General features: G+C 47.4%; 1 protein-coding gene across 1 annotated transcript in view; it reads left to right on the top strand.

The window, feature by feature from the left end:
• Window positions 1-15,831, top strand: part of NOVA2 (NOVA alternative splicing regulator 2) — a 76,554-nt gene that overhangs the window by 21,779 nt on the left and 38,944 nt on the right. Inside the window, exon 2 of the mRNA XM_029571905.1 lies at window positions 11,565-11,708. Within this exon, the coding sequence (XP_029427765.1) occupies window positions 11,565-11,708 (144 nt within the window). The remainder of the gene's footprint in view (window positions 1-11,564; window positions 11,709-15,831) is intronic.

Here is a 15,831-nt window from a genome sequence, read left to right as displayed (position 1 = left end):
ATAAGCAGATGTGTTCTGCTTTGTTCCGTGAGGTCCACACCCCTGTCTTGGTGCACAACTCCAGTTTGAGGGTATCACAAAGTGATCCGGTTGCTAGGATTGCAGTAATGAATATTCATGAACTATATGCACACATTTGGTCCAAGAACCAGACCAATTTGCATACTTTTGGCTACCCTGAAAACTAGACCTGGGAGCTGAATTGTAGTTGCGTATCCCTGCTCTGTAGTTTAGTGCCACACAGCCTCAGAATGAAATAATATCTTTTAAGACTAAACCCTCAGCTTTGTGCAGTGATGAAGTATACCCCCTGCTCCCTAGATTTTAACCTGCAAATGGTGCGAATCTAGATATGGTAGCTGAGCAGATATGGAAACTGTGATTTGCCCCAGACTGCATGTTTGTGACCAATCAGAGAGCAGTATTTTGTGTGTGGTCCTGCCCAGAGCATCTTGTCCTATGCCCTGGCAAAGGGAGTGTGTATGATCTTTGGGCTGGCTATGCAGATGCTCGCCGTAGTAATTTCACAAAGTGTTTGCAGTACAAAGTCAGACTCTGCCATGCTTAATGACCTAATGGGAGCTCAAAAGACAATACAGTCATCTGCTTAATCTAAGAAGCATTTAATTATGTTTTGAAACCATCTGCTTTAGCCATCCAGCAGAATGATGTGAAGCACAAGGATCAATTTTGACACAAGTAATGAAATCATATCACATTTTTTTACCTCTCTGTGCTTAACTGGGCTGCTGCTTCAGAGCCAGGATTGTCGGGGGAGGTAGAGAGAGAGAAAGAGAGCGAGGGAGTGGAGGCGGAATGAGGCAGGAAGAGAGTGAGGGGGCAAGAAAAGGGGAAGAGGGAAATAAGGAGCTGGAAAGTGCACTTGTAAAAAACATTGCATTTATTTGTTTGTCCATATATGTGCTCAGAATGGTTTACAGAAGTAAAACATATGTGCATTTCCAGTTTTAAAACAATTAACCATGAACATAAACCAACATTAAAAATAGGCGACATCACAAAATGTACTTTCAGAAAATACTAATAATCTGAAAATACAAACATAAAATCAACAATGTAATAATATTGGACTAATCACCAATTAACTAGAAAAATAAAGCATAAAAACTCAAAACCTATCATGAAATCTAAAAGTACCTAAATAAAACCTCACAGATACACTGCCTGCTCCCCATCACTAAACCCAGTATAATACCAGGAATTATCGTCTTAGACTCAAATATCAGTAGCATTATCCCAGAATCCTTCCCCATTCACCCAGAACTGCACGTATTTGGCACAGTAAAAATAATGGATAGCCTTCCTACATATTCTAATGTAACAGAATGATAATAACTTCATAAAACGATACAGAACCATAGAATACTGTGCATTTTATTGTACTCTCTGTTTTATTGGGGGTATTGGTTGCAATCCGCATTGAGGCTCTGCGAATTGCGGACTCTGAACCTGTGAAATAAATAAATAATCACTCGCAAAAAAGTCCAACAGTAATGCATATGAAATGCAGCCTATGCGTTTGAGACTTTCTGGCGTTTAAGAATTTCTAAATCATATTAGGCGAGAATTATGACTGTCATTCTCCTCACCAGCCAAGAATAAATCGAGAGCCCCTGAAGCAGTCATTATGAAACATGATATCGTGTTGGGCTTGTTGGAATTCGACTTGTTGAAGGGCAGTATACGTTTTCTTGTAAGCATTTAAAACATTAAAAAAAAATTCTTCTCACCTTAGGACCAATGATAATAAATGACCCTTGTCGGTACACGCACTGAACATAACTAAAGTTCAGATAAGAACATAAGAAATTGCCATGCTGGGTCAGACCAAGGGTCCATCAAGCCCAGCATCCTGTTTCCAACAGAGGCCAAACCAGGCCACAAGAACCTGGCAATTACCCAAATACCAAGAAGATCCCATGCTACTGATGCAATTAATAGCAGTGGCTATTCCCTAAGTAAACTTGATTAATAACTGTTAATGGACTTCTCCTCCAAGAACTTATCCAAACCTTTTTTGAACCCAGCTACTAACTGCACTAACCACATCCTCTGGCAACAGATTCCAGAGCTTTATTGTGCGTTGAGTGAAAAAGAATTTTCTCCGATTAGTCTTAAATGTGCTACTTGCTAACTTCATGGAGTGCCCCCTAGTCTTTCTACTATCTGAAAGTGTAAATAACCGATTCACATCTACTCGTCAAGACCTCTCATGATCTTAAAGACCTCTATCATATCCCCCCTCAGCCGTCTCTTCTCCAAGCTGAACAGCCCCAACCTCTTTAGTCTTTCCTCATAGGGGAGCTGTTCCATTCCCCTTATCATTTTGGTAGCCCTTCTCTGTACCTTCTCCATCGCAATTATATCTTTTTTGAGATGCGGTGACCAGAATTGTACACAGTATTCAAGGTGCGGTCTCACCATGGAGCGATACAGAGGCATTATGACATTTTCGGTTTTATAACCATTCCCTTCCTAATAATTCCTAACAGGAATTCCGCAGGGTGATATGATGGTCCTCCTTTCCAAATATTTAAATAGGTTGTTTTGAAATATAAAGACTCATTTGCAAACAGTTTCCTCTTTCTTTTATAAATAAATAAATAACATGATAGCAGATAAAGACCCTATGGCCCATCCAATCTGTCCCTTATCATAAAGCATCCCCAGCCAAGTAATTATCACAAGAGTACAGATTTCTCCGTGAGAACACATACTGTAGGTGTACATGCACAGACACCCACAAATACATGATGGTCCCCATCTGTATGTATACAGAAAACAGGGATTATATTGACATGCGCAGGTCCCAGACATGCACACAGATACACACACACGCCTGCACGCTGATCGGTCATTGCTGAAGCCTCGTGTTCAGGTGGAGAAGGCTGGATTCTTCACAGGCTGCGGGGCTTCTTGTATTGGACTCGGCCCTTAGATGCTGTGGCTGCTGTAGCATGAGAACTGCCCACATCTAGAGTCAGGACCCGTGCGACCTCAGCAGCCACCTGCACGTCTTCCGCTGGGCCCGGGAAAGGAGTCGTGAACTTGAAGACAGCATGCAGCACGGGTGCACGTGCCACGCAGTTCCACTGTCAGTGTGAAATCAAACTACAAAGTAAGAATATGCATGTGTGCTGGGAATGAGGTTGGCGTTATAGCTGTGGTCTCCCTAGAGAGGCATCGCTGCTGGGCTCTCAGGACCCAGGAGTGCTTCTTGCACCAATTAGTTACCGGTTTCTCTGCATCCTGCACAGCAGCGCCTCTGGTTGCTCGGAAATCTTTATCCCCGGCCCGGGGATATCGCTTTAATAGGATTCCAGGGATCACTGGGGCACAGTGCGAGGTCAAGAAGGGAGAGCTGAAAAGGAGCATGGGCTCACTCCGACCCGAGAAAGAGGAACTCCGTAATTATTCCTTAACGAGCCACTCAGTTCAGGTTCTGTGCGATGCTGTCTCTGTGGAACTCGGTCCCCTCCATAACTTTCTTCACTCATTGGGTGTTGGCTATGGCAGACCCAGCCTGACAGAGGAATGCCAGACTGCACACATGGGTGACCAGCGATAACATTCCAGGTTTGGGGTGCACGTGGTTTGGGATTGTAATAGGTATGAGCTAGCAGTCAGGACACTAACTATGGGGGGGTCGGAAGAAATCTTGGGATGTGAGTTCAAGGCTTCCCTCTGCCACGGACTCTGGGTGAGACTCTCCTGGGCAAATCTCTTCATTGCTTGATTTTCTTGTGCTCATCTCCCCTGAACTGTGTTGGTGGGGAGGAAGGGGGCAAGGCTCTGGTCCTCGAGAGATGCCAACAGGTCTAAGTTTCCAGGGCACTGATCTGTGCAAATGAACCTGGCTCTTTGACTGAATATATACAGCTGCGTCTGGTGTATATTCATGGGGAGAATCCCCCCCCCCAAAAAACCCAGACCTGTTGGCAGACTGCGAGGATTGAAATCATGAATCCTCACTATAGTTAAGTTCCCAACAATTTCTTTTGAGTTTATGGGAGCAGCTGCACTAGGACACCCATCACAACCCACCTATTGCTGCTTGGAAATGACTGGGCTTATGTTAGGTCTAGAACATTGTCATGTAACATCACACACATACACTCACTGTGTGGCTCAATGGGAGCCACCGTCACCCAAGATAGTTTGGCGGCACTGGTCCCCAGGTATGGGAGCATGTGCCCGCTTAGTGTTAAGCTCTGAGGTCCCTTTTATAGAAGAAAAGATCCATAGAGCTGAATATCTAATATTAATTTTGCAGCAGCAGCAGTAGGTGTGTTCTGAAACATACTGCGTGGGAATCAAACCCATCATTAAAGCAGTTGGGAGGTACATATTAACATAGTAGATGACAGGAGAAAAAGACCAACTGACCCATCCAGTCTGCCCAATTATTCCTATCCACACCGCTAAGGATACATCGCAGCTAACAGACATAGAGCGTGACCCCCTTGGAAAAATATCACTCCTTATCCAGTACAGGTTTTCTCATCTACCTCATTTATACTCTGCCATCGTAGGTGGATAAATATACAAGATCCTCTGCTTAGTTCATTCTCAGCACCCTATCATTCCTTTACTTCTCTTCCCATGTCTAACCCAAGGCTTTGTAATAATCTAAGGGGGTCCATATTCAGTTGCTATCTGGCTGCGCAAGTTAGCTAGAAAAACATATCCAGCTAACTTGGCCAGGATATTCAGCAGTGTGGGCTGCCCCGCTGAATGTACCCCGCTATCTAATAGCCAGATAAGTTTATCTGATTAACTTTAGGCTTGCTCAATAGCAGGTCTAACTTAGTCAGATACGGCTGAATATCTGTACTCATCTAGCTAAGTTAGCCAGATAAGTAGCTCTGCCCAGAACGCCTTCATCCCACTCCTCACTTACAGGCCAATACAGTAAAGGGCGCGGGAGAGCGGGCGCGCACAGGCCACTCTCCTGTGCTCGCAATTCAGGGGGGACAAATATGCAAATTAGGGTCCACGATAAAAAGAGGCGGTAGGGACACTAGCACGTCTCTAGCGCCTCTTTTTTGACGGAAGCAGCGGCTGTCAGCGAGTTTGACAGCCATCACTCAATTTTGCCGGCGTCGGTTCTCAAACCCGCTGACAGCCACGGGTTCGGAAACCAGACGCCGGCAAAATTGAGCGTCCGGTTTTCAACCCGTGGGCCGATTTTTACATTTTTTTTTTAAATTATTTTAGACTTTTAGGGTTTCCGACTTAATATCGCCATGATATTAAGTCGGAGGGGGCACAGAAAAGCAGTTTTTACTGCTTTTCTGAACACTTTCCCAGTGCTGGCAAAAATTAACGCCTACCTTTGGGTAGGTGCTAATTTCTGAAAGTAAAATGTGCGGCTTGGCTGCACATTTTACTTACTGAATCGCGCGGGAATAACTAATAGGGCCATCAACATGCATTTGCATGTTGATGGCCCTATTAGTTATTCCTATTAGTTTCTGGGGGGTTGGACACGTGTTTTCAACGCCTATTACCCCTTACTGAATAAGGGGTAGAGCTAGCGTGTCGAAAACGTGCGTCCAAACGCGGGGTAACAGTGCGCACTGTACTGTATCGGCCCGTTAGCTGGCTAACTATTATCCAGATAAATCTTTATCCATCTAAGTGGAGGCCTCTGAACGCAGCTGAATATTGAAATTCCAAATATATCCAGCTAAGTGGCGTTGAATATCGAACTCTAAATAGCTACTCATACCAATCTGGCAGTTGCCTGCCTAGTCTGCCATTAGACTTGGCTATGTGAGTGCCTGCGATTTTCCTATGTCTTCTAGGGGTCAATATCTAAATCCTGGCCGACTAAGTAACTTAGCCGGATAACACTTACAAGGATATTGAGCGGCGCGACTGTGCATATATTGCACTTAGCTAGATAAGTTGTCCATCTAAGTTAGACCTGCTCAATAGAAGGTCTAAACTTAAACAAATATAACTTATCCGGCTAAGTATCAATATCACTATTTAGCCTGATAAGTTATCCGGCTTAAGTAACACCGCCTCAATCCGCCCACTGCCCTCCCACAAGTTCTCCAGCTAAGAGAAGGCTGGATAAGTGACTTATCTGGCTATCTAGCGGCCACTGAACTTGAGCGGATATGCAGCGGTTGCTACATAGCTGGATAAGAATATCAGGCCCCTAGATTTTGCTGTATTTGCAGCCTGCCAGACAGACCCAGCTGCTAATTAATTCTCCATCACCTTTTGCAGCTAAGGATCCTCTATCTTTATCCCAGGCCTTCTCAAAGCCTGTCACTGTTTTAGCACCCACCACCTGCTCTGGGAAGGTGTTTCTCGCATCCGCTACCCTTTCCATGAAAAAAATATTTCCTGAGGTTGCTCCCGAATCTGCCCTCTTGTTCTTCCTTATCATTAGCCCGTGTTCTAGAACTTCCTTTCTACTGAAAAAGGTTTGCGTCTTGTGTGCCATTAATACCTATGGGGGTATTTGAATGTGCCTGTTATGTCTCCCCTCTCTCTTCTGAGGCAATACATATTTACGTCAGTGAGTCTCATCTCATAGGGCTTTCGATACAGGCCCTGCACCAGTGTAGTGACCGTTCTCTGGGCCGCCCTCCAGAACTGGATACAGTAGTCCAGCCGAGCTCGCACTGTCAACCTGTACAACGGCCTAATCACATCCTGTTTTTCTTCTAGTTACACCTACTGCTTACTATTTACTGTTTCTAAAGTGCTGCTAGACATATGCAGCACTGTACAAGTGCACAGAAGATACATATTTCTCCCTCTGCACCCTAGCATGTTTCTGGCATTGGCCACTGCCTTATCACACTGTTTCACTCCCTTGAAATCATCAGATATAATCTCTTTACTGCTTTGTGAACATCAACATCCCATCCCGCACGCACGCCCCCCTCCACCCCTCCCCATTCTGTATTCCTCCCTCAGGTTTCTGCCCAGCAAGAGGTCCATATTATGTCTGGGATTAAACTAAACGCCTTCTCCTCCCTGAGCAGATAAGCGTTGTGTGTGGGCATTGTTGCCCACCCAAAATTTGCCTGCCTAGCAAGAAGCGGGGCCGGAGGCATTTCTAGGGCTCAGTACAACTTTCGCTGGTCGGCGCAGATATTCAGCGCTATCCGGATCAAGGTATCCGGGTTACGTTACCCAGGTAACTTTCTGTCTCGCTGGCTTACTGAAGAGGGACTGCTGAATGCATAACTCTGCATGCCTTAGTATTGAAACTTAGTGGGGTAGGGGGGTAGTTAAGGGGCTTTAGTGAGATCACTTGATACTGGCTCTGGATACAGTGGGCCAGTGGGGGAGAAGGGCGGGCGGGTACTGTGAAGGGATATTCCAGGAGCCAGTCTTTCAGATGGAGGGCACTGTGGAAATGCTCTTGTAGCAGTAAAATGAAGTTAACATTGTACGGACGCCGCTGCTGGGATCTGGACGGCGTTTCCTGCCTTTGTTCCCCCTGCCCTGTGGGGGCTTGCCATGGCAGTCACTGTTTCAGTAGCACCAAGAGAGGCGGCGTGGAGTGGCTCAGCCCTGGGACTGGAAGGCAGGAAGGAGGTGTTTGACCTGGCTGCCGGCTGCAGTACAGAGCCCTGGAAAAGCGCTGAGCGTCATCAACCAACTTCAGTGCAAAAACAGGGGGTGCTTCAGCGGGGAGAGGGCTGTCTTTCTGCAACTCTGTCAGACTACTTCCATGATGTAAACTCATGCACCGTGGGCCAAAACCATAGTGTTATCACAGAAATACTGCATTGTAGTGTACCGAGTCCAGAGTGTTTCCATAGGAACACAGCACTATAGCGTGCCAAATGCAAAATGTCCCCGTAGGAATACCGTACTGTAACATAGATTGTTCCCACAGGAATATCACAGTCTGGTGTGCCAAACGCAGCTCATTGCTATACACGGCATAGCAAGAAAAGTTCAGTACCCGTTTTATCCCTGCTGCGTGCATGGAGATATCTGAAATCAGAGCTAAATCTCTAGGCACTCACGTAGGATCAGGCCAGGACTGGATCAGCTTGATCCAGGTGGCAAGGAGTGGTGTGAGGAGAGGAGCACTTATTCCATCAGAAATGTAACCAAAGGAGTGAAGGAGTGGCCTAATGCAGGGGTGAACAAACGCCCCCCCCCCCCTTCCACCCTTCCATTCATGCAATTGGTTACGCCCCCTCCCCAAAGATGGGCTACTATATGTATATATATATATATATATATATATATATAAACTCACACACACACAGACATATGTGAAGGGTATTCACCAGGTAGCCACATTGCCAACAAGTAGCTCAAAGCCCCCATTTTGTTTCTTTTCAAGGCGCTGAAAGGAGTAAGCTCACATACACACATATACATGAGCACCTAGAGGCAGACACTGTGTACCCAGACAGACAGACAGAGAAACCGATACCTCATACATAGACAGACACAGACACCGCACACCCAGGGCAACAGGGAGCGAAGCAGACACCCAGACAGGCATAGACATATTTACCCCACACCCAAACAGAAACAGAGAGAGACAAAGATATCCAAAACCTAGGCACAGACATGCACAGAGAGGCAGAAACCCAACACACAGCCAGACGCAGAGACACAGACATACCGCACCAAGACAGAAAAATCACAGACAGACACACCATCCCCAGACACAAGACAGACACACTATAGACAGTCACAGAGAGAGGCATAGACACAACATACCCAGACAGACAAACACAGACAGACAGACACACCCCACCCAGACAGAGATAGACACAGGCAGACAGACAGACCACATCACACACACACACACACACACAGATCAAAGCCCACCAGACAAGCAGAATGCACACACTCCACACTATACCACAGTGGTGAGGGCTGGAAAATGTTCAAAAAACTTAGGTGCCAGCCAAAATCTTTTAAGAGCTGAGAAAAACTCCATCCCATTCTGCCCAAGTTTAATTTTGCTTTTGTACTGTTTTCCCTCATTCTTCTTCATCTTTTTTTTTTATTTTCTCATGTTTTCATTTGCTTTTCTTTAAAAACTTTTTTTACACTTTTTGCTTTTATTCTTCCATCCCCTGCTCCCCTCCTCCTCCTCCTCATTCTCTGTGGCCTCTTTGCCCATTTCCCTCCCCTACCTCGCCACTTCTTTTCCTGTGGCGGGCAAGAGCTGTGATCCCTCTCTCCCTGGTTAGGGACCCGGCGGCAGCAGGAACACCTCCCGGGCTGAGAGTGGCAGCTCTTCCTGGCTTGTGGAGCACTGCAACGGCTGCTCCTGGGTCCAGTTCTGCCACAAAGTAGGCCACTTCCTGCCCAGGCCTGCCACGGCAGAAGCAGCTCCTCTCCCCGGCCCACTGAAAGAGACGCGTGGCTAAGCTGTGGCTTGCTTACAGTGATATTGCGACGGATATTCTGGCAGCTCCCTTCCTCCTGAGCGTGCAGTGGCTCCATGTCACCGAGACTCGACAGCATAGCCATTTCTTTTCCTCCTTGATTGGACAGCCAATTTTCCCCCCCTTCAGGACTGTTCAGGCTGCCCCCGGGGGGGGGGGGGGCCCATCCCCTAGAGCAGGGGTGGGCACTTCCGGTCCTCGAGGGCCACAAACCAGTCTGGTTTTCAGGATATCCCTAATGGATATGCATGAGAGAGATTTGCATGCACTCTGCCTCAGTTGTATGCAAATCTATGTCATGCATATTCATTAGGATACCCTAAAACCTCGACAGGTTTGTGGCCCTCGAGGACTGGAATTGCCCACCCCTGCCCCAGAGTTTGCTCACCCCTGGTTTAGTGATTAGAGCCAGGGAAGCTACGGTTTGAATTCTGCTTCTCTTGCTAATGTTTCGTGTGACCTTGGACCTTGGACAAGTCATTTCATGCCTCGGGTGAAACCGTGGGGGAGGGAGAGAAATTTGCTGTATTTTTCCCAGCGAGGAAATGGGTACCGCGGCAGCGTGGTGACTCTTTGCGCGATTTCCCCCAGCAGTAAAATGCCATGGCTTAGCTGGGCCTCCTCCACCATGCGTGGCTGCAGCCCCGCTTCCCGGGGTCGCCGTCTTTCAAAGGGGCCGATGCAGCCTGGTATTTCTGCCCCCCCTCCCCATAGGCTGTAAAAATCAGTGGGGGTTTATAGAGACCCCCCTTCTCCCAATGTGCCCCCTCCCCCCTGCCAAGGCAGCCCAAAGTTCCAGCTAATAAATGAGACCCCCACTCTGCTCCAAAATTGCTCCCCACGCCCTGGGCTCCCCACGGCCCCTCTGGTCCCCTGGGCTCTTACAAGTAGCCGTGGTGGTCTGAGGTAGTAAAGGTGAAGTGCTGGATCCTTTTCCATGTGACAGGGTCAATGGGGCGACCCACCTGGAGCACAGGAAGCCCTCCCCCCATCATACGTCCACCAGGGGAACAGGTGGTGGAGCTCGAGGCGTGGAGGGAGGGCCTGATTTTGAAAGACCAAGGGGAAGGCTTTTGGAATGGGGCAGGGCCTAATTTATCACTTTGTTTGCACCCCGGGGGTGGCCAGGGGAGGGTGGGAGAGGTGTCCCTATATGGACCCCCCCCCCCCACTGATTTTTACAGCCCCATCGATGGGGGAGGGGAGGGGGAGGAAATGCAGGCCACATCAGCCCCTTTAAACCCTAGGCCCGGGAGCATGGGGATGTGCAATAGCATCCTGAACGCCCCCCCCCGGGGGAAATTCAGCCTCAGGTCTTAGTTGCACCTAACTTTAGATCAATTAATGCCGCTTGCGAATTTGGAGACGTGCCACGGTATTTGACTTACATGAGCTGAATAGTGCACACTTCTTGCTGATCAGCTCATTATGATTCTTGCGTTGCCGGGGGGGGGGGGGGGAAACCACGCCTATTTGAAACACCATCACTGTGTGTAAGGCATTTACCATGCAGTAAACACCTAATGCAGTTTAGTAAATGACTCCCTTAGATTGTACTTGAATTTGTAACTCACCTTGGAAAGTTGAATAATTAAATCTAAAATCCACCCTCCTGCCCCCAGTGCAATGGGGGCAGGAGGCTGGTGGGGGGGGGGGGGGGGGGTCTTTAATTCTGATATTAAAGAAGGGTCTGCAGCCCTGTTGAGAGGGATTGTGTTTTGGGTTGCGTAGACGTTGCCAGCAGAGAAAGACCTCTTAGCATACCAAGCTTGCTCCGATGCATCCTGCATTGCCTTCCCCTCACCGCCATACACTGCATCTGCCTCAGTGTACGCTTGAATGTTGTCACTGGTTTGGTTAGCGCTGCTTCTGTGAGTAGGTGAGTCCAGGCGTCCGTCGCTCTCTTAGTAGATCAGCTTCTCTTTCCCTTGCTGGCCCAAGGATCAGAAGCTGGGGCTTTGGAAGAGAACTTGGATCTCCCCAAGCCTCCGGATACATTAGAATGACATCTCTCTGCATGCAGCTGGGTAATACCAGCTTGTCCCCGATGACATCCATGGACCAATCTGACCTCCTTCCTCTGCCGGCTCCTCTTGGCTTAAGCCCTGTCACTGATGGCATTTCTCTGACTTTCTTTCCTGTCCCCTCCAGAGGAAGGCGAATATTTCCTGAAGGTGCTAATCCCCAGTTATGCGGCCGGATCCATCATTGGAAAAGGTGGGCAGACCATCGTCCAGCTGCAGAAGGAGACAGGCGCCACGATTAAACTCTCCAAATCCAAAGACTTCTACCCAGGTAAGACTCGCGGCGAGAGTGGCTACACTGAGGCATCATTTATATATATTTGTATGTGTGGAAGGGTCTCCAACTCGCTCCATGCTGTCTGGAGTATCTCTAGGAAAAGGTAGAAGTACAAAGCCTTAGGTGCACCAGAAGCAAAAGCAGGAATGGCTAAAAGGTGAATTTTAAGACCTGCGCACGGGAGCACATGTACGCGCGTTTGCCGGCTCGCACATATGGACGCAGCAATTTTATAACATGCGGGTGTATATGCGCACATATTATAAAATCGGCTATACGCACGTGCATGGGCGTGTAATGTTACATTGGCATGCGTATCTGCGTGCAGTCACGTAAGTGGAAGGAATTTTAATAGACGCACGTGCGCACACAATTACCTATTTCCCCAGTTTGTTCCCAGTTTGCCCCAGTAAAGGAGAAGGACTTCCTAAACCCCCTAGCTAACTTGCCTCCCTTTCACCCTATTAGCCCTGACCCTTAAAGCCCTGCTGACTAGCCTAGTTTTTTTTGTTTCATTACTTACGTGCCGTCCACAGCAGAAGTAAAGTTACGTGGTAGGGGACCCCGGCGCGAGCTGGTGTGCGTAAATACTTATGCGCTGGTTTCATTCATATTTCCTGGAATGCCCATGCCCCGCCCCTTTATGAAAAAAATTGTACTCTCTTACTGGGAGATCCGCACGTACCCGGGCACCTCTTAAAATCTATGCTGCGCGCGCTGGGCCGATATACGCACATATCCTCCCGGTTTTGGCACACGTAGGGCTTTTAAAACTCACCCGTTAGTTTTATCTAGAAGACAACGAGCGAGTAGGATTGCTATTTCACCCAGGTCAGCCCAGAGTATAATACAGTTCGGGTTTTGCCCCATTGAATGGATAGGAACGTAGTTTCTGCTTTTCTTAGGAAAATTAGAACGACAATGCAGTGGGAAAAACCAGGACGGGATCAACCTGTTTGGGCTGACCTGGGACAGGTAGTAACCCTAGGTTCAGGTGGAGATCCTGCCAGGATAACTAACGTAACTAACCTCAGTGCAGGATGGAAAAATGAAATGCTTCTTTTTACCAAGGCGCCTGGTTCTACATACATTAATATTTGCGATAAGCTCGAGCCGAGTTGAAAACCAATCAAAGGTAAATTAACTTGAAAATCTAGAGGTACATGTTTTTCACACTCTGAATGATAAGGCTCAGGCTTAGAGACCCCCTTCGGTAGGAAGGTTTAAAATCAGCAATATATTTGCCGACTGAATGCTGTTTGGTGTGAAATGAATAGAGAGATTCCATGCATATCACTACAAAACTACCATTACAAATTGGAACTAATTGGGCCAGCGATTGCACAGTAAAGAAGAGAAATTGCCCAAGATATTTTCTTAGGGTCTACGGACCTCACCAGAAACAATTTTAAAGTGACCACATGACTGTGTTTCACCTAGGACTTGCTGATCCAGGCCTCGTTTTGCTCTGTCGTATTTCTTTGGGTAATCAGAACTTCAGCTACACATACGCTTAGCCTGCCCTTAGTGACTTGGGGGTCACTTTATAAACCTTGACATCCCTAGCAAATGCACTAACTCATGACCAAAGTTGTAAATGGCTGGCACTGATGGTTTATTTCGTGCGTTGAGGCAGATCCTGCTGAGGGCTTTCTGAGAAAAGGATGGAGAATTGCAGACGTTTGATCAGTGGTGATTTGGCTGCTTGGCTCCATGCTTTCAGGACAGGCTCTTCTGGGCCTGGTTTAACTTTCTCCACCATTGTATGTATGGGTTTAAAGTTCAGATTTCCCTAAGAAAAACAAGAAGTGTGTCTCCATGTATCCAGTGGAGGCAGAGCCAGGTCTAGATGATACTGTCAACATGATGTTCAGACAGCTGATGACCCTATTGCTCCAGTGCTGTCATCAATCTGCTATTCTCTGATTGGTCCAGTGGTGGCATGGGGAGTGTGAAAAACCAGAATGTTTACAATTACAAAGGACAACATTTTCTTATAAAAAAAAAAAAATCGATGTCCTTGGGTTGTGTAACCAAGTGAGATTGTTGTGTGCAATCCATGACAGGAATCAGGACTGGCATTGGGGGGACCAGGGCAGAAACTAAGGTGACCTGAAGCTCTACCTCAGCGAAGCCACTTAGCTTTGTCAAGGGGGCACCAGGCAGCTGCTTTGTTTGCTCCACTCCACCCCTAACACCGATGCTGGCAAGAATGAGCCTTACTCATAAGCCAGGGTGTGTAGGCTATGAGTTCAGCTTTACTGCTAGTTCTGTTGTTAATACTTGCATTGTACCAAAGAGAGTCTCCTTCTGGAGCTCATAGGATGTAATATTCAGTATAAAGGCAATAGATCAAGTTGAGCTTGGAAGTTCTTTTTAATCAGGTCAGTGGTGTCCAAGACAATTGGGACTACTTCTATATCTTTCTGCCACATTGTCTTGTTCTTTACTGCATCTCTTGGTAACTGATGATTTTTTGTCTTTCCATACATAGCACAGATTAGACACTTGGTATTGACACTCCTAGCAGCAATGCTGTTCTTGTGTTTCTCTCTTTTATCCTAATATCTTGTTTTCTAAGACTGATCTTTTTATTGGTTGGAATGTGATTGTCCCAGGTGATCATTCTCTACAATTCTCTGAGGGTTGTGTGATCCCAGTACTTTTCGGGTACAGCCACATGATAGTGTTTACATAGTTTCCATTGCATCTGCCAGTCTTCTCCTGTTGGGAGTGTACTAGTGCTGTGATGGAGTGTTATATACCTGTGACAGGTACACAGTTCAAGCCAAAATGACTCTTTAATAGCGAGTCATAACTGCTGCACAGTCTGAAGTATTGGGTTTGTAACTTCTGAATAATTTTGAGCCAGTTTTGGTTTTATCCCTATTGCATCTACAGACTTGTAACACCCGTTTGTCTTAAGAAAAGCAGGGGATGTGAGTCTATAAGTTCAATGGATGCCTGACCCAGCTCCAGATGATTTTGAGCCACTGGGAGCTGGGACAGCATTAGGAGATTAAAGCCAGGAAAGTTAGACTGCGGAGTAGCAATCTGTTCTTATTGGCTCCTAAAGAAGGAGGAGTCAGCAATCTGATATAGTTGTGGGTGGACCCCTGGGCCGGTGGCAGATGACCACGCCCCTGGGAGGATATCCCGAGAGGGACCACCGGCTAGGCTTGAGTATGGAGACAGACACACATTAGTTCTTTTATTAAACAGGTTTTTGAAACCACCAGAGGTGGCAGTAGTGAGCTGATATGCCCGGCAAGGCTGTAGTCCCTCAGGTACTGGAACAGCGATCCAGGATGGCTGAGCTGTTGAGAAACTGTAGAAAGTGAGTGGGCAGAGTTCATGAACAGAACTAGATGACAAAACTCACATAAGGTCTCAAGGAAGCTCAGGTGCTGGAAAGGTTTAGGCCCTCGAGGAGCGAGTACCTGGCTCCAGGGAAAGCTCTGAGAGAGCAATGGTAACTCACAATTGTTTGTAGCAGCGATAGCTTCCAAGCAGTAGAGAATCTTCAGAGTGTCCAGGAACATGGGCCCTCGAGGAGCGAGTACCGGTTCCTATCTGTAATCTGAAAGTAAAGAAAAGAGCGAGGCCCCCAAGGAGCGGGTACCTCTGGTAAGTCCGAGGAGGCAGAGTAGCTTGGGAGGTGTAGCCGAAGCAATCCCCTTCCTTGCTAACTCAGCTAGATAGTGAAAATAGAGACTTTAAATAAAGGAAGCGGATGACGTCATCTCAGGGGGACGCCCCTGAGGTTCGCGCCCTTGCTGGTACTTCAATCAGCGTGCGCGCATGCGTGCACCCTAGGTCTTCAGGCAACATGGCGGATCTGCAACGTTGAGCCGGTCCGGGGACGCCGGAGGGAGACGGCATGGAGACGCTGCGGCAGCCAGCCGTCCATCAGACCCGGAGGGAGTCGCCACAGAGGCAAAGAGGGCGGAGTGAGGACGTTGAGCAGCGACGGTCGCAACAGAAAGCAATAATTTGCAGAATGACCTGGCTCCAGGAAGGTGTCTCTGGCTTTTTGACAGCCCTTTTTCTGATGCTTGCTAGTACCAGTGGTGCTGATTGCCAATGGAAGAAATAAGAACTATAAATCCCAGAATGC

Source organism: Rhinatrema bivittatum, chromosome 11 (genome assembly GCF_901001135.1).
Source record: "Rhinatrema bivittatum chromosome 11, aRhiBiv1.1, whole genome shotgun sequence".
Classification (NCBI taxonomy): domain Eukaryota; kingdom Metazoa; phylum Chordata; class Amphibia; order Gymnophiona; family Rhinatrematidae; genus Rhinatrema; species Rhinatrema bivittatum.
Note: the sequence above shows the minus strand (reverse complement) of the source record. Positions and strands in the feature narration are given on the sequence as shown.